Genomic DNA, 19,704 nt, shown 5'->3' with positions numbered 1-19,704 from the left:
CAGAGCATGAACAGGGGAGGGTCAGAGAGAGGGAGACACAGAATCTGAAACAGGCTCCAGGCTCTGAGTGGTCAGCACAGAGCCTGACGCGGGGCTCGAACTCACAGACTGCGAGATCATGACCTGAGCCGAAGTCGGCCGCTTAACTGACTGAGCCACCCAGGCACCCCTCCAGTCTCACTTCTTAATCCTACTTGTCCATTATATGCCAGCTGCACTGGTCTTCTCTCTGCTTCGTAAACCCACCAAGTTTGTTTCCCATCTAGGGCATTTGTCTTAGCTGTTCCTTGTGCCTAAAATTCTCGCCCTCAAGATCTTTGCATTGCTAGATCCTCCTGGACATTCATATCTCTGGGTAAATATCACTTCCACAGAGAGGCCTTCCCTGACTCACAGAACTGTTTAGTGTAGCTGTCAGCCACCCGCTGTCATGTCACCTTACTTTTATTCTCTGCGTGGCACTTATCACTTATTGATTGGCTTGTTTATCATCACTCCATGTGATGTAAACTCCACAAGACCAGTGACCTTGTCTGTTCTGTTAATCCCTGTATCCCAAGCCTCCAGAGCTGTCTTGCATATAACCAAAATAATATTGACAAGAGCTGATATTTGTGGAGCATTGCCAGTGTGCGTAAGCAAATAGTAATACAATATATAATACCCTCATATAATACCCTCATAATCCCTACTTTCATAGTAACATACATAATGCATATTATACTCTGATTATATAATAATCTTTAACATTATACTTATCATATGTGATATGAAATATCTACTATAAATATATGACACATACATATAGGTGTATGTATACGTGTGTGTGTGTATCCTCACAGTGATATAATAACAATACCTATTCTCATACGATTTTGGTGAGAATTAAATGAGACAGGAACTATTCTCATTCATCCTCACCAAAGGTATATGAGGGTAGGTACATTGTTATTATTACCAGTAGTATTATGCCTGGTTTGTAAGTGAGGAAACTGAGGTACAGAGTGGTTTACTAACTGACCTAAGAGCATATAGCTAATAAGCGGTGGGGTGGGGTCAGGCTTGGACCCAGGAGTTGGTCTCTAGAGCTGAGGGCTCTATCAGTGCTTGCTCACCGAAGGAATGGATACACCTACCTCATCACCAGGGTGCTCACCAAATGCCTTCTTCTCCTACCTCCTTTCTGCCCCATCGCTATAGGAGGGCCACCCGATGTCTCTTGCTTAGATTTTGCCACAGCTTCTTAGCTGATGTCCCAATCTCCAGGTCTGCTTTTTTTTTTTAATTTTTTTTTTATTTTTTATTTTTTATTTTTTTTATTTATTTATTTTTGGGACAGAGAGAGACAGAGCATGAACGGGGGAGGGGCAGAGAGAGAGAGGGAGACACAGAATCGGAAACAGGCTCCAGGCTCCGAGCCATCAGCCCAGAGCCTGACGCGGGGCTCGAACTCACGGACTGCGAGATCGTGACCTGGCTGAAGTCGGACGCTTAACCGACTGCGCCACCCAGGCGCCCCACCAGGTCTGCTTTTTAATTCTGCTAGCGTGTTTAATCTAAGATGTAGGCTTTTAGTGTGTTTAAGATGTAGGCTCTTAGCGTGTTTAATCTAGCTGTTTAAGATGTAAACCTGAACTGTAGGCTCTCAGTCTTTTAGACTAACATCCAAACTCCTTTTCTTTACAACTTGAATTCTGCTCACATCTCAATCCTCATTTCCTGCTTCTCCCTCTCATGCACATTGCTTTCTACCACAGCAAATTACCCTTGGATTCCTGAAGCACACTGTGCTGTTGGACAGTTTCATGTCTTCACATAGGCGGTCTCCCTTGCCTTGCTTAATTCCACAGGTGTGTAAGTTTTATTTCTATTTGGAAACTTTCTTGATGTTCTCAACCTCCTCCAGCCCCATGGGGCTGCCTACATTGTATGTTGCTCTTCTCTCCTGTTTCATTTTGTAATGGCTTCCATCATGGAGTACTATATTGTACTTGTCTGGCCTCTTTCTGTGCCTCCCATCCCCCCACCCCAACTTTCCCCAAACCTTGCCTGAGAACATTATTTATTATTTTGAAGGAATTGACTGATTGGCTTCCCTCTAACCCTTGTACCTAACAGAAGGTCTGGAAAATAGTAGGCACTCAGTAACTGTGTGCTGAATGAATACTAACTTCCAAAAGGAATTTGAGGCAATCCACATGTAAGGGAGGGGAATATAACATATGGAACCATAATACAAAACTTTCAGAAACTGAGTGAAAAAATCATGTTCTTGGAATGAGTGTATTCCTGGAATCGGGCACAGTTTAAGTTTTTTTGGCCACCAAGGTAAGAAGGGAAACTTGAGGGGTACCTGGGTGGCTCAGTTGGTTAAGCTTCTGACTCTTGGTTTTGGCTCAGGTTACGATCTCACAGTTTGTGAGTTCACAGTGCTGACAGTGTAGAGCCTGCTTGGGATTCTTTCTGTCTCCTTCTCTCTCTTCCTCTCCCCTGCTCTCTTTCTCTCAAAATAAATAAGATCTGGGATCCAGAGTCACATGCTCTATGGACTGAACCAGTCAGGTGGCCCTTATAGACAGTGTTTTGTTTTTAAAATTTTTTTTTAATGTTTACTTATTTTTGGGAGACAGAGAGACAGAGTGGGGGAGGGGCAGAGAGAGAAGGAAACACAGAATCGAAGCAGGCTCCAGTCTCCGAGCTGTCAGCACAGAGCCCGACACGGGACTTGAACCCACAAAGCGTGGGATCATGACCTGGGCCAAAGTTGGATGCTCAACCGACTGAGCCACCCAGGCACCCCTAGATAGTGTTTTTGAATGTAAACATTTATAAAAGTTTTCCTTAGTGAAAGCTCAAGGTCTATCATTGAATTGCTATTCCAAAGGCATATTTCTGGAGACCTACTTTATTTTTTATTTTTTTAATTTTTTTTTTAACATTTTATTTATTTTTGGGACAGGGAGAGACAGAGCATGAACAGGGGAGGGTCAGAGAGACAGGAGACACAGAATCTGAAACAGGCTCCAGGCTCTGAGCTGTCAGCACAGGGCCCAACGCGGGGCTCGAACTCACGGACCGCGAGATCATGACCTGAGCCGAAGTCGGCCGCTTAACTGACTGAGCCACCCAGGCGCCCCTGGAGACCTACTTTAATGTAGTTCCTATATATATTTTTTGTGATGTAAGTTATTATAGACTTGGAGGTTAGAGAGCCTAAAGGTTTTGATAACTTATCCTATAGCCACGGCACAGGCACCTCATAGACTCACCGTTTAATATAAGATAGTTTTGGGGGCAGAAGTTGAGGGAAAGTTTTAGCTAGCCCTGAGTCAGCTCTTTTATGTTTAATTCTTTTGGTGACTACCAGAGGTAGAGCTCTTCCATGTTATTGGTTTAAGACAGTTCTCCTTACATTAGAAACCAGGTGGTCCAGGCTTTGATGTTCTCTCATGAGAACTTAAGGTCCTGACTCATTGTGTTACCTGGTTAGAAGGCCATCTTGCCTCCATGGAACAGTGAGCTGTAGCTGTCTAGGACAGGGCCAAATAGTTCTTCATGAACTATTAGCTCAAGCACCTATACACGCCTTTGGTTGTGCCCGGAGTTCTAGATCCAAGAGTTCTATGCCATCACGTATGGGAGGGATAACTTTGGTCTAAAAGATTTGATATGCTTACTGAGTACCTGCTAGGTGTGGGGCATGGGGCTGGGTACTGGGGGTACTGTGTTAGCACTCAAGTAGTGCTCATCATCTGGTGTGATTTCTTTCTTCATTGATTTCACAATCTAGACAGAGTCACAAGGAACCATTCTGATGAGACTGTCAGAGCATCTGGGTACCAAATAAACCCCAAGTAGTTCAGTTCAGTAACCTGTTAGATGAGGGTGGTTTAGTATAGTCTATTTAAACATTGAGGTTTTCTGCCAAATGTTATAATGTTATAAGATTTAGTTTAGTTGATACAATTTTCCTCCTTGATCCATTATTACTGAACAAGATCAGATGGTTTTGATTTTTTTAATTAGGAAACTTTCCAGACACAGAAAAGTAGAATAGTAGTCCAGTGAATAGCTTTATAATCATCATCTTGATTTAATGATTGTTAACATTTTGCTATATTTGCTTTCGCTATTTGTGTGTGTGTGTGTGTGTGTGTGTGTGTGCGCGTGCTAGTATTTTAGAGTAAACTACAGGTATCGTGACATTAAACTTCCAAATGCTTTTGAATGTAGCCCTGATAGATTCCTCCTGTAGTAGGCAGCCTCCAAGATGGCCCCCAGTGATTCCTGCCTCCTGGTGTTCATCCTTTTGTATAATCCCCTCCCCTTGAGTGTAAGCTAGATTTATTGATTTGCTTCCAACAAATAGAATATGGCAGAAACGATGGGATATCCTTTCCAAGGTGAGGTTATAAAAAGACTGTGGCTTCCATTTTGGGCATCTCCTCTCTCTTGCTCTTGCTGTCACTTGCTTGCTTTGACGGAAGCCAGCACTGTTGTGAGCTGCTCTATGGAGACATCCATGTGGCAGGGAAGGCATGTCTCTGGCCAAGAGCCAGCAAGTACCCGAGGCCTGTGAATGAGTTTGGAAACAGCCTCCCTGAGTCAAGTCTTGAGTTAACTGCAACCCTGGCCAACTTCTTCATTATAGCCTGTGAGAAACCCTGAGCCTGAGGCACCCGGCTAAGGCTGCCTGGATTCTGGACCCACAGAAACTGAGGCAATAAATGTTTGTTGTTTTAAGCTGCTGAGTTTTGGGTGCTTTGTTATTCAGCAATAAGAAATACACCTGCATGGCTCCTGTCCTGTTAATCCCGGCAGGAGACTTAGTGACTGCTGAGTTGTGAAGAGTGATGCCAGGCTGTCAGCAGACCGAAGAGTGCTTATCCTGCTGTGGTGGGTGGCAGGCATCAGATCTCATTTGCCTCAAGTTTTTCAGTAAAAGGTTTTACATGTTTCAGAAGTAGAATCTTATCTTCCCGTCTCTCAAGATACTATTATGATTACCCATTCTGATTCTTAAAGGGTTATTTTTGTCTTGGCTCTGAAGAAATCTGTATCTTTTCCAAAGCAATAGAGCTTGGCACGTGGGAGGTTTCTGTCTCAGGATTCAGCGATCTTGGAGAAAGCAGTCTGCACTGGGGAGAGAGTAATGTGGCACGTTTTAAACCGTGTAATGGTCAGGATACATGGACAAAAGCATTCAGTACAGGAGTAATAAGGTCTCCTATAAAGTAGGATAAGAATTCTGTCCTGCACTTAAGAAGAAGCTTCACACAGAACTCTGATGTGATATTTAGCATGGTCATGGGCATAGCATTTGAGAACATATAGGATTTCCATGTTTAAAGATAAAATCGATAGCTTTGATTTTACCCCAAGGGACCTGTGCCCATTGAGTGAATCTGAGTAAGATCCATCACTCTGGGCAGGCCCTAAACAGTTCTGGTGGTGAAAGATCTTTACCAGTTCTTGGTGCTTGCTTCAATGTTCGAAAATGGTTGAGGATCCTGGGTTCTGACTAAGGTGAAACCTGAGATCTATAAAATGAATAAAAGTCCTTGAGGGCTGTGGAGACTGCTTGCATGGCCTTGATGGCCAAACACAAAACCTCCCATGGGAATCCACTACTAGTCAGTCTTCTTAAAAGGGTAAGTTCCTTATAAAAGGATGTGAACTTAAATTCAGTGTGACATTGAGTTCTGTCTGATGTGTTGTTTCACTAACCAAACCAGAATGTGGGGGCTACCAGATAGTCCTTATTGAATACAGAGATGGAACAGCAGGTTCCTTTGCCCGAATACAGGGCAGCCGAGACAGAAATGAAATTAAGGGGAAAGCCTCTCCTGGGATGTAGTTTGAGTTGAGTGATATGTCTTCTTTGCCCTCAGAAGGTGTACTTGGTGGGGGAGCCTGGGTGTCTCAGTTGGTTAAGTGTCTCACTCTTGGTTTTGGCTCAGGTCGTGATCTTATGGTTTATGAGTTCAAGCCCGGCATTGGGCTCTGTGGTGACAGTGCGGAGCCTGCTTGGGATTCTCTCTCTATCTTTCTCTGCCCCTTCTCTGATTGTGCTCTCTCTCTCTCTCTTTCTCTCAAAATAAATAAACTTAAAAAAGAAAAAAAAAGAAGGTGTACTTGGGAAGGTGAGGTGAGATTGGGGAGACCCATGTGATTTTTAAACCCTTCAGATTTCAGTCCAATGTGTAGTCAGACTCAGAAGCAACAGTATTGTAGCAACTTTAAGAAGAGAGATGAATAGGGGTACGTGGGTGGCTTAGTTGGTTGAGTATCCAACTTTTGATTTCAGCTAAGGTCATAATCCCAGGGTCGTGGGATCGAGCCCCACCTTGGGCTCCGTGCTGAGCATGGAGCCTGCTTAGCATTCTCTCTCTCTCTCTCTCTCTCTCTCTCTCTCTCTTTCTCTCCCTCCCTCCCTCCCTCTGCCTGTCTCTCCCTCTCGCTCTCTGTCTCCCCATCTCTAAAATTAAAAAAAAAAAAAAAAAAGAAGAACTAGAGAGATGAATAAGGTCAATCATCAGTGAGTCAGTAACATTACGTCATCATTTGAGAGGTTAGTTGTAGTTCCTTGTGATTTCCAGGAGCTACTGTTTAATGATATTAAATTATAATAATACGTGAGTTTTAGCAGGCATTTGCCTCATTCTGAGGAGTACTTTCCTAATCTAAATTTCCCATGTGTGAAGTTTTTCCACTTGGTGCAAATCCTTTCTCCAAGTTTTCTAAAGTTACAGTTATATGCCCATGGAGGCTTTGGGTGTGTGACGTTCATAAGGTCAGACACATTATGAACACATTATGAGGACACATTATGAGGACTGAAGTATAGAAGAACAAATGCAAGTCGTTCCTTATAGTGGGGATGGATTATACTTCTTGGTCTCATCCATAGAGAATCTGAAGAGCCGGGACATCATCAAAGAGGTGATGGGGAGGGAGAGGCGAGATGATTGGTTTTGGTCAGTGGGGACTCGGTCAAGATGATTCATATAAGCTGAGAAAAATTCTTTTTGGGTGTTCTTTCAGAGAATCTTACAGAAAATTGCAGGGCTAGCTAGTTGCTTTCTAGAATTAAATCTGAGGAGGCATTAAATTTAGGTGCTTCCTCTGGTGTTCTCCTTGATTAATAACTTCACATATAAGATAGCAACTCCTTTCTCCCCCGCAATGGAAAGCGTCTCATACACAGCGATTTTAGAGTTGCTGGGAATATGGACAAGAGCTCTTTAAAGGAAGTAGCCCAACAAAGAGGGTCTGGTCAGGAGTGTAAGAGAGAACAGAAAGTAGATTTTATTTTTCCTTGTAGCTTTGTTCTGTTGGCGATTCATATGCGGAAAAAGAGCTTAATGTGTCTTCTGGAAAGTTGGCTGGCAAGATTCTGTGACATGTGCTATCCTTGGGGAAAGTATTCAGTAATTTTTATTTCTCAATTTTCCTCAAATTCCTAATTAAAGGTGAGAGAAGGACAAATAGAATTATTGGTGGTGTCCACATTGACTTCACTGGAATTATCTGCTTATAAGTCATATCAGTGCTCAAGTAGAAGGAAATTCACAATTTCTCTTTATTTCTTAGACTAATAGAAAAATGCATGCTTGAAATTTTTTTGACTTTAATTTCTGTCTTGAACTTATATTTTCTAGCAAAGCCCTTTCTCTCTTTAACTTTTTAATGTTTATTTTTAAGAGAGAGAAAGACAGAGTGCAAGCAGGGGAGGGGCAGAGAGAGAGGGAGACACAGAATCTGAAACAGGCTCCAGGCTGTCAGCACAGAGCCTGACACGGGGCTCGAATTTGGGAATGGCAAGATCATGACCTGAGTCAAAGTCAGCCGCTTAACTGACTGAGCCACGCAGGTGCCCCGCAGAGCTCTTTGTCTTAAGCTAAATGGCAGAAGCAGAGTTGGTCATGACCAGTGGAAAACGGGAGCAAAATTAGTAAGGGAGGGAACAGGCATGAGTCAGAGGTTCATTTCCGTAGCTATTTCCAATGCCCTGAAGTAAACTTACTACCCACTATTCCATAGTGATATATGTGCAGGTGGTCAGCTTTTACTTGGAAATATGTTAGTGGAGATTTATTTTCCTAGGAATGGGTAGAGTAAATATGGCCATAATTTCTGTTGTGATTCCAAAGGAAAGAGCTGGGATGAATGATGGAAGTTGTAAGGAGTCATATTTTTGTCCAGTGTTTGGAACTGTCTAACCATAGAATAGTCTGTCCTGCCCGAGAAATGATGGAGAAGTCCCCAGCAGGATTGGGTTGGGAAATAGGTGGTGGGAAAGTGGGAGAAGGGATTTCTACACTGGGATAGATGTTGGACTGGTTCTGTCCACAGGCAGGACTTGTTGTGACTACTGGGGTTAAAATAGCAGTTCTAGGGGTGCCTAGGTGGCTCAGTCAGTTAAGTGTCTGGCTTCACCTCAGGTTATGATCTTGCGGTCTGTGAATTCAAGCCCTGTGTGGGTCTCTGTGCTGACAGCTCAGAGCCTGGAGCCTGCTTCTCCGTCTCTCTCTGCCCCTCCTCCCACTCATGCTCTGTTTCCCTCTGTCTCTCAAAAATGAATAAACATTAACAAAAATTTAAATTAAAAAAATAGCACTTCCAGGGGCCCTTGGGTGGCTCAGTCAGTTGGGTGTCCGACTCCAGCTCAGGTCATGATCTCACGGTTTGTGAGTTCGAGCCCCGCGTTGGGCCCTGTGCTGACAGCTCAGAGCCTGGAGCCTACTTCGGATTTTGTGTCTCCCTCTGTCTCTGCCCCTCCCCCACTCACACTCTGTCTCTCAAAAATGAATAAACATTAAAAAAAAATAGCACTTCTAGTTTGCAAAGTACTTTCACATTATTTTATCTTTTAATCCTTACAGTAGCTCTCCATTCTAAGAAAGGGCAGAGATCAAACATAATTACAGCTATTATCATCTAATTGACAGTTTCTATTGTGATAGGTACCTGTTGGACAGAAAAGTAAACCAGAGGGTTATATGTCCTCAAACAGCTTAAAAACTACGTGAGGAGACAGGACATGCACATAAATAAGACTATGAGATGGCATGTGTGAATTACCTGATGAGAGAGCTAGATCAGTGGTTCTCAAAGTGTGGTCCCTGGACCAGCAACATCAGCATTACCTGAGATCTGTTAGAAATGCAGATTCTTGAGTCCCACTCCATACCTACTGAATCAGAAACTCCTGGTGTGGGGGTAAGGGCATCAATCAGTGTTTTTTAAAAGACCTCCAGGTGATTATGATGTGTACTTGAATTGAAGATCACTGATCTCGTCCAAACCAATACTTCTCAAACTCTAGCATAAGAATCACCTAGAACAGTGTCATTCAAAGTGTGGCCCAAGCTCTGCAGGCCCTCCAGGTGATTTTGACTGACCTGAAAGCTTATTGAAACACAGATTTTTCTAGTCTCACTCCCAGACATTCTAATTCAGTAGATGGGATGTGAGAATTTGTGATGCTCATGGTCTCAGATTATTCTTTGAGTAGCCTTGCTCTAAGCCATTATACCTCTGGGATTTAGCAAAAGAGTGGGAAATGAGAGGTACTCTGTGGGACCACGACAGTGAGGGTGGTCTTCACCGAGTAGAAGAGGGAGGACCTGATCTGAGTCTGATGGGAAGTCTTAGGTCAGATAAGAAGTTGTTTGAGGCTGGGGGAATAGGATGAACACTTAGCATGTTTGACTGAAGTAGAGCATGCATACTAGCTAGACCTTGGTGTGCCCAGCCGGGGACTCAGGAAAGTTAGCAGCTGTCAGCTCTCACCTGTTCTCCCCAAGGTGGAGGCTGAGAGCCAGGCAGCAGCCTAGGACCCGGAGTTCTTTCTTAGTTGCACCATTATGTGGTCCTACCTCTAAGTGAGACTTTTAAGACCCACTTAGAAAGTTCTCTGCTTTTCTCCTCTTCCCTTGATTCCCCTGCTCACCAAACCTTGCTTGCTTCAGCTCTACAGCTTGTTCTCTCAGTTTGGTCTGAATCTTCAGGCTTGGATTCTGACTCTTCTTCTCAGACTCCATGTTGGTTTAGTTCTCCCTGGACAACTCTGTGGCTTTGTTCTCCATATTCACCCTTCCCCCTCATTTCTACCTATCATCTCAGTCCGTCCTAATGGGCGTGAGGGACCTGGCCAACATGCTCAGTCTTCTTCCATATACTCTCATCTTTGTTGTGTTCTGGTGTCTCCTGGTCAGCCCTGTGTTGCTGTCTATGACAGGAGAAGTGGAAGATACTGTGGAAAGAGCCAGAGGTCAGGCTTGGACGTCAGGATAAGCAGCCTTATATTAATGGGACCACAAGATTTTGACCAGTGATCTTGATAAAGTCCAATCATAGCTCAAGTCTGAGGTACAGAGAGCAAATATCCTCTAGGGTCCCAGAACATTTTTGTTATTCTTAACTTAGCACCCCCACTCAATTTCTGGTCATCCTTGGGTGCCCCAATGGTTACTGCATCTGCATCATGGCATTTGTCATGGAGAGGAGCTGCCCAAACCAGTCAAGAAAGGTAAGATCAGATTCTAGAAACACCCAGGACCAGCTAGCATTCCCTAGCCCTCAGTGGAGCCAATTCCTTTTGCCCCTGCTGTGGGCTTTTCTTCTCCACGGCTCCTCCCCTCTGGCTGTTTGGTCCCTATACTTGCATTTCTTCACTGGTCTCTCAAGAAGACCACTGGAAGATCAGGGCATGGAGTTCTGTGAAATCACCCTGAGCACCTGAAGTCACCCTGCCGTCATTTGCTGGATATACTCCACACTCTTTTGTGACGGGGGCTCACCCTTATAGTCAGGAGCGCTCTGCAAGGGAGAGGTGTTCCAGGTGCTTGGAGACTGGCCTCTGGTGGAGTATCCCTCAGGAAGTCTGATATCCCTCACCTCCCAGGGTTTCTGATATGTTCAGCCTTCATTTGCCCTCACCAGTGGTTCTGGTCCAAGCTCCCAGCCTGGAGGCTGGCAGGGAGTTGTGGGTGCTCAGATATCTCTTAGCTGCTTCTGTCCCTCCCTACAGAAGCTGGTGGGGGTAGTTTACTTATTGAAAATAAAACTCGAGTTGCCTCATCCCCCAAGCCTGTTCCTTTAGTACCCTTCACAAATGCCCTTAGTGTTTTGTTTTTGCAATGTCTGGCTGCAAGATCTGGAACTGCTTGGTGAAAGCTGGGAGTGCTGAAGTCTTGAGACCTTAGCTCGGCCTCTTTGTCTCTAAGCAGAGTCACATCTAAATTCAATTTCCCTCTTAAAATTACTTCCTGCCAACGTCCAAAAGGCCACAACTAGAGCAATTTGAGCAATAAAATATATAATGAAAGTATTGGATTATAAGCCATAGAATAAGATAAGTATTGATGAATACATACTTACATAAATAAATAATTGAATACATTAGTAGATGGGGGATGTAGGGAATAGGAAAATACTAATCAATACAGGTTAGAAGGAGTGAGAGAAACAGAAAATCCTGATGAGGCAAACGTCATAGTAGTAATGCTGAAATCAGTGGGCCAGAGTTTGCAGAGAAACATGCTATTTATATAGTTTCAAAATAGCTCTCCCAAGATTCTTAATTGCAAAAGGAAAAATAGTAGCACTACAGTGAAGAAATCTCACAGGTACCATCTTTACGACATAGTCAAGGTTAACCTTACCAATGATAAGACACACAGACATTATGGACCCTCTATTATGATGCCCAGAGAAGGCATATTAGTCGGGGGCTCTTCAGAGAAACAGACCAATAAGCTGTATGTAAATAAATAAATATATTTGGTATATGTGTATTTAGTATAAAGTTTTAGTATAAGGCATTGGCTCATGCAGTTATAGAGGCTGATGTCACAAGATAAGCTGGGTGAGTCGGCAAGCTAGAGACCCGGGATTGCTGTTGGAGTGGTTCCAATCCAAACGTCAGCAGGCTCGAGACCCAGGATAAGCCAATGTTTCAATTTGAGTCCAAAGTCAGGAAAAAAGCCCACATCCCCATTTGAAGGCAGTCAGGCAGAAGGAATTCTCTCTTACTCTGGGGAGAGTCAGAAGTTTTGTTTATTCTTCCACTGATTGGATGAGGCCCACCCATATTTGAGAAGGTAATTTGCTATACTCAGTCTCCACTTAAATATTAACCTCATCCAGGGGCGCCTGGGTGGCTCGGTCGGTTAAGCGGCCGACTTCGGCTCAGGTCATGATCTCGTGGTCCGTGAGTTCGAGCCCCGCGTCGCGCTCTGTGCTGACAGCTCAGAGCCTGGAGCCTGTTTCGGATTCTGTGTCTCCCTCTCTCTGACCCTCCCCCGTTCATGCTCTGTCTCTCTCTGTCTCAAAAAAAAAAAACAAAAAAAAAAAAACGTTAAAAAAAAAATATTAACCTCATCCAAAACACCCCCACAAAAATGTCCAAAATAATGTTTGACCAAATAATTTAGCACTCTGTGGCCTAGTCACGTTGACACATAAAATTACCTATCACAGAAGGGTACATTATTACTTCCATGGAATTCTTGCCAAAAATGTATGACCTAATCTGGTTTTTAAAATTTGTTTATTTATTTTTAAGAGAGATGGTGAGAGAGAGAAAGAAAGGAAGAAAGAGAGGCAGAGAGAGAATCCCAAGCAGTCTCTGTGCTGACATGGGGCTTGCAGCCATCAACCGTGAGATCATGACCCGAACGGAAACTAAGTCAGATGCTTAACTGACTGAGCCACCCAGGCATCCCTGCATGACCCAATCTAATCATAAAAAACCTTAGACAAACTCAAATTGATGAACATGGTGCAAAATAACTGACTAGTATTGTTTAAAAATGTTGAGGTTACAAAAGACAAGGAGAGTGAGGAAGTTTCAGTTTGGAGGAGTTAAGGATACAGGACACCTAAATGTAGTGCGGGATCCTAGACTGGCTCCTGGAACACAAGGGGACGTTAGTTGGAAAACTAATAAAATTTGAATGGAGTCTATAGTGCGGTTAATAGTACTGTATTCGTGTTAATTTCTTAGTTTTGATAAATGTGCTGTGGTTATATAAGATGTTGATATAAGCAGAAGCTGATTAAGAGGTAAACAGGAACTCTATTTTTGTAACTTTTCCGTAAGTCTAAAATCATTTCAAAATAAAAAGGTGTTTAAGTATTTTTTTTATTTATTTATTTTTTATTTATTTATTTTTAGAGAAAGAGAGAGCAAGTGGGCAAGGGGCAGAGAGAAGGAGAGAGAGAATCCCAGGCAGGCTCCGTACTGTTAGTATGGAGCCCGACATGGGGCTTGAACTCACAAACCACGAGATCATGACCTGAGCCAAGGTTGGATGCTTAACCAATTGAGCCACCCAGGTGCCCCTCAAAATAAAAAGGTTTTAAAAAGCTTCTTGCCATTTGGTACTTGAGGACTTTTTAATAGCAGAGTATATTTTAATATTCTCTAAATTTATAACGTGTGTGTGTATACACTTGTAATGTTGTATCTGTCAGTCAGCATTTTCCACAAATGCTAAACTCCATCCATTTTTTTTGGAGGCACCTTTAAAAAACCCTAGACTTTTCTTTCCTTGTTTGTTTTTTCTATATTCTGTATTCCTAACTAAAGCCTTTTTTTTTTTGTGTGTGTAAATGATCACAGCTCAACCCTCCTTCTGTTCCAGAAGGAACATCCCTGAGACTATGATCTGTGTATATGAGGCATGTTGCAGGGAGCAAAGAGTATGAGGCCAGAGATCAGAGGATCTGAATGTCAGGGGCACCTGGGTGGCTCAGTCAGTTGGATGTCTGACTTCAGCTCGGGTCACGATCTCGCCGTCAGTGAGTTTGGGCCCTGCGTTGGGCTCTGTACTGACAGCTTAGAGCCTGGAGCCTGCTTTGGATTCTGTGTCTCCCTCTCTCTCTGTTCCTCCCTCACTCATGCTCTGTCTCTCTCTGTCTCTCAAAAGTGAATAAACGTTAAAAAAAAAAAAAATCTGATGCCAGCCTTATTAGTCTGGTTCTATTACTAACTCTGTGAACTTTTAGTTTTAATGCTCTGACACTAAATGGGAAATTTGGGCTGAATACTATATATACTACTTGATGTATGGATTCAAATGATTTTATATATATATATATATATATATATATATATATATATATATATATATATTCTTTTTAATTTTTAATGTTTATTTTTGAGAGAGAGAGACAGAGAACAAACAGGAGAGGGGCAGAGAGAGACAGAGACACAGAATCAGAAGCAGGCTCCAGGCTCTGAGCTGTCAGCACAGAGCCTGATGCAGGGTTTGAACACACAAACCATGAGATCATGACCTGAGCTGAAGTCAGATGCTTAACTGAGCCTCCCAGGCGCCCTCAAATGATTATATTTTTTTAATTAATTTTTTGTTTTTATCAAGGTCCTATGTGCTCTGTTTTTAGGTTTCCCAAGGGTTTTTTTTTTTTTTTAAGTTTATTTATCTATTTTGAGAGAGAGAGAGCACAAACAGGTGAGGGGCGGAGAGAAGGAGAGAGACAATTCCAACCAGGCTCCAGGCTCCACACTGTCACCACAGAGCCTGATGCAGGGCTTGAACTCATGAACCATGAGATCATGACGAGCTGAGATCAAGACTTGGATGCCTAACTGACTGAGCCACCCAGGTGCCCCCCCAATTTTTTTTGTTTATCCATATGCATTTTTGCCTCTTGCCCCCAGAGTCTTTGGATTCTACAACAGCCATCACAGTTTACTGACTTCATTCTGGCATTTCCCTTAGACTCTCTCTCTCTTTTTTAATCAAACTAAGGGGATCCACAGTTTCTTTTCTTTCTTTTGATCAGGAAGCTACTGTAGTTGTCCTCTATCTTGTTTTTCTTCTTTCTGGAGGGAAGAAAAGTTTTCTTATGTTAGGGCCTTGAATGGGCTGAGCCCTGGCACAATCCTGGAGGGACCATCGGCTGGCCCACCTCTCTTGCCCCTGCACAGTGGCATGAGAGCTCTGGGGCCAGGGTGCTTTGGCCAACCTGCGTCTCTCATGCCAGCACTAATGCCAAGGCATGGAGCCAGCAGGGAGCGCCATTTAAGAAATAACTGACACTCTTGAGAACAAATGATTTACCCAGGTTTGCTTTGTTATTTTTGCCCAGACAGTATTTTTTCCGTGTGTTCCCAGCATACAGGTAGTGGGCTTTTAGATGCCAGGGTAAGACCCAAATAAGGGAGATGTTGGTTGGCAGTGGGAAACCCCTGAGGGCTCTGGCCTGAACAGCTTGCTCGTAGTCACCAGAAAAGACAATTTGGGCAGGTTCAGCAAATTGTAGGGCTTTCCTTGGTCTTTGTGTTGTTGTTTTTAACTTCCTTCTTTTTTTTTTTTTTTTTTAATTTTTTTTTTCAACATTTTTAATTTATTTTTGGGACAGAGAGAGACAGAGCATGAACGGGGGAGGGGCAGAGAGAGAGAGGGAGACACAGAATCCGAAACAGGCTCCAGGCTCCGAGCCGTCAGCCCAGAGCCCGACGCGGGGCTCGAACTCACGGACCGCGAGATCGTGACCTGGCTGAAGTCGGACGCTTAACCGACTGCGCCACCCAGGCGCCCCTTAACTTCCTTCTAAAATTGAGATGTAATTGACATGAAACATTGTGTCAGGTGTACAAAGTGTTGATTGGATACATTTACATATCCGTAGCGCAGTTGCATTAGCCTCCAGCTTTACTTGTGCCATGTTGGCCTGTTAAGTCACATTCCCACCTCCAGCCATTTCTCTTCCCAATTTGTTTACTGTCATTGGATGCTTAGTGTTGTCAGCTTGCTGCTCAAGAACAGTGAAGTGGGTGGATATTTTTAGAGTACAGCATCTAGAACCATGCTGGCATGTAGTAAACATTGTATTTGAGTTTGTTTCATAAAAATAAGAAGTTTTTCCTACTTTCAAAGAACTTACCATATAGTTGGAAAGATAAAAACCCACCAGCACAGCACAGTATGGAAAAAAAATGCTACTCAAGAGGCAGGGTGAGAAGAGGCAAGACCCTATCTTCTTCTTTTTTTAATGGTTTTTATTTTTTTATTTTTAGAGAGCAAGCATGTGAGTGGGGGAGAGGGGCAGAAAGAGAGAGAGAGAGAATCTTTAAAAAAAAATTTTTTTTTACATTCATTTATTTTTGAGAGACAGAGCACTAGTGGGGGAGGGGCAGAGAGAGAGAGAGAGAGAGAGAGAGAGAGAGAGAGAATCCAAAGCAGGCTCTAGGCTCTGAGTTGTCAGCACAGAGCCTGACATGGGGCTCGAACTCACAAACCATGGGATTGTGACCTGAGCTGAAGTCGGACGCTCAACCGACTGAGCCACCCAGGCGCCCCAGAAGCAGAATCTTAAGCAGGCTGCACACTCAGCACAGAACCCAATGTGGGGCTCCATCTCATGACTTCGGATCATGACTTGAACCAAAATCAAGAGTAGGATGCTAGGGGTGCCTGGGTGTCTCAGTTGGTTAAACATCCAACTTGATTTGGCTCGGGTCATGATCTCACGGTTCATGAAATTGAGCCCTGCTTCAGGCTCTGCGCTGACAGCACAAGCCAGCTTGGGACTCTCTCTCTCCCTCTCTGTCTGCCCCTCTCCTGCTGGCACATGTGTGCTCTCTCTCAAAATAAACATTCAAAAAAAAAAAAAAAAAAAAAAGAGACGCTTAACTGACTGAGCCACCCAAGCGCCCGAAGAACTATCTTCTGTGTGCTCTCCTCAGGTCACCTCATTTATTCGTCTAAACAACCAGCAATTCCTCCCATTTTGTGCTTCATAAATTGAAGTCAATAGGCGCAAAAGGCCTTAAAGTCCTATAAGGTCATGTGTGTAATAGCGAGATTTGAACACAGAGCTGTGTGAACTGAAAACTCCCATTACCACCAGAAAGAATAGAGAAAGCTTTGAAAGGAGGCTGGTGCTGGACCTTGAAGGATGGATATAACTTACCAAATGGAGAGAAGTGGAGGGCACATACAGGTTGTAGGGGGCAGGGAAAGGGGGGGGCACAGCATGGGCAAAAATGTAGCCTTGGGAAGCACGAAGCTTGCTTGGGAATGGCAGGTGTTCCCCAGGTGTGCTAGAATAAGGGAGGAGTGACAGACAAAGCTGGAACATGGGTTGGAGGCAGAGCATCCTGAGCCTGGAATTCTGAGTTTGGGCTTTATTTCATAATCCATTTTACAGCCTATTGAAGGTATTTGTGAAAGGGAGTGACATGGTGAAAAGTCTTATCATGGTGACTTAAGTTCAGGTGGGATATGGAACGGGCTGGAGAAACAGAGGGGCTGCTGTCGTGGAAGCTAATGTGTGAGGTACATAGATACAGTGCATTATGCCGTTCAGTCTCACAATACCCCTAAGGGATGGGCACTGGTAATATCCCCATTTTCCAGGTGGGCAAACTGAGGCATTGAGAGGTTAAGTACTGATCAGCCTACCACAGTGAATAATGATGTTGCCAGCATATAAACCACCTGTGCTGCCTCTCTATGCCACAGCACCTGAGGAGACTTCCGGGGGCCATTTTAACAGGTCATGTGTGATAGTCCAGGTGGCGAGGACTGAACTAGTTCAGTAGTGATGGAAAAGGAGAGATGGGAGCAGCAGTGCGAAACACCATTGTATGTGAGCCTGATCCCAGGGCTGGACCTGTAACTTCATGGCTTCTGTTTATGTAGTGTTTCCCGCGGAGGCTGGTGCTCAGTGGCGAGAGTGTTGCCGAGACCGTGGGGCAGCATGGACAACCTCGCCTCCAAACTTCCTAAGTAACTTATTTTAGGCTTCTTGTTTTTCCTGAGGAAATGTATTAATCTAAAAAAGCAAGTGCTGAGGTTGGTGTTCTTGGTTTGAGTTACTTTTGAGACCATGTAAGCAAACTTCCAGGTGTTCTCAAGCATCTCAGGCTTTCAGTACTAGCGTTTGAGACAAGGAGGTGGCTCCAGAGGGCTGGGGGTGATCAGATCTCCCTTTTGCCCATGAACCTCCTCCCTCATCTGCTTCTCTTGATATGTTCCCAGTTACTTCCCCGTTTTGCTATTGTATGGGTTGACATATCATAAAATTATTTAATTTGTTTTACTTTTGTTTCTAATTTTTTTAAGAGAAAGGGGGTGCATGCATTTTGACTCTGCAAAGCTTTTGACACGCAGTTAAATGAACCTATAATTCATGTGTGCTGAATGCCATGGTGACTGTGTAGGGCAGTGTGGGCCAGCCCAGTGACCTCTGTGCTCTGTCTGTTGCAGGTGATAAGAAGTACATCATGGGGCCCAAGCTTTCTACTCTCGACGCCACTGTCTTTGGACACTTGGCACAGGCAATGTGGACCTTACCTGGGACCAGACCTGAGCGGCTGATCAAAGGCAAGCCCTACAAACCTCTTCAGGTCTTGGGAGTCGCTGTGGGGTGAAGGCAGGGGTAACACAACAGAGAATTCTAGGCCATTGCCTGTGAGCTTGACTGTGCTTTATGGAGACATCAGGCTGTCGTGTCCAGGGCCAGGGTCAGTTTATTGTGCTTAGGATATGTAGGGGTTGAGGAGACGCTGGGCTTCTTACCTGCCATCAACAAGGTTGACACAAATTGTACCGTGTTTTACACCAGGGCTTTTCTTTCAGCTCCTTACATAGTGGACTTAACACTTGTTGAAACAGGGCTTGCATTCCACCTCATGCACTTGTCTTGTTGGTCTTCCTTAATTTCCTTTGGACAGTGGTGGCTCACCACTTTCTGGTATATCCAATGCTGCAGTAACCATGGTGGGGTGGGGCTGATGGGGCTCACTGCCCATCTCGAGGCTCCTTTTGAGTCTGAACTGGTCTTACATATTTCACATGTAGGTATAGGAACATATGTTTCTGTGTCATTTGACTTCAAAACATTCTTTTCTCCCCTTCCAGTGGGTGTCTGTAGATGATCCATTGAGAGCAGTAGAGCTAGTAAGTTCAAGCAATAAAAATGGAGGCAATGTTAACCAATGTTTTGTAAGCTTGGTTCTATGCAAAATATTGTTATTATTATTAGTAGTAGTAGTTAGTAGTAGCCGCAGCCCTAGTAGTAGTACATTTTAGCCAGAGAAACACAGCCTTGTGTCTCTGTTGTGTGATCTTGGCTGTAAGGCCTACCAGAGTTAACTTATAGTTGGAGGGGTGGAAGTGAGGATGAATGGGACCAGCCTAGAGGATGAATGTATGTGTGGAGGTGAAGGTAGGGGTGTTAAGCCAGGAGTAAAATTCACGTTAGCAAGGGAGCAGGGAAAGTGAGCTCAACGTGGTTTGATGTCAAGGGACCAGATCTTGATGTGTCCCTTGGGAGGGGACAGTGCCCTTGGGAGGGCGGTGTCCCTCCTTGGGAGGGCGGTGCAGACTGAAGTGGGGGGATGCACATGGCAGCTGGGCCATCTGGGAGAGTCTTCCCCTGTGTTGGTAGATGGGAGCTGTTTGGAGTCATCTCCACTTAAGTGCCTCGGGCCCGGGGATGTGGGGATCAAAGTCTGGTATTTGGGTTTGGGAAAGGGTGTGACAGAGTTGACCAAGGTATTTATAACCCAACTGAGTAGGTTGGGGGTATAGATGAGATCACCAGTGAATCGTATATAGAATGCTTTTAATGTTGGGTGGATGGATGGTTGGAACCAAGCAAGGCAGAATCATATAAGAAACTAAGGCAGGTAAACACTCATGTGTGGTGGTCATAGGTGAG

The 19,704-nt window shown here is 44.1% G+C and overlaps 1 protein-coding gene across 9 annotated transcripts in view; it reads left to right on the top strand.

The window, feature by feature from the left end:
• FAXC (failed axon connections homolog, metaxin like GST domain containing) overlaps nucleotides 1-19,704 on the top strand; it is an 82,660-nt gene that overhangs the window by 47,122 nt on the left and 15,834 nt on the right. For all 9 annotated transcript variants that reach the window (XR_009263150.1, XR_009263149.1, XR_009263148.1 and 6 more), the window contains one exon: nucleotides 18,249-18,365. Coding sequence is in view for 5 of the 9 variants with exons in the window: in XM_058734787.1 (XP_058590770.1) it covers nucleotides 18,249-18,365 (117 nt within the window). In the remaining 4 variants the exon portion in view is untranslated. The remainder of the gene's footprint in view (nucleotides 1-18,248; nucleotides 18,366-19,704) is intronic.

This window comes from Neofelis nebulosa, chromosome 6 (assembly GCF_028018385.1).
Source record: "Neofelis nebulosa isolate mNeoNeb1 chromosome 6, mNeoNeb1.pri, whole genome shotgun sequence".
Lineage (NCBI taxonomy): Eukaryota > Metazoa > Chordata > Mammalia > Carnivora > Felidae > Neofelis > Neofelis nebulosa.
The sequence above is the reverse complement of the archived record's forward strand: the minus strand, read 5'-3'. Positions and strand labels throughout refer to the sequence as shown.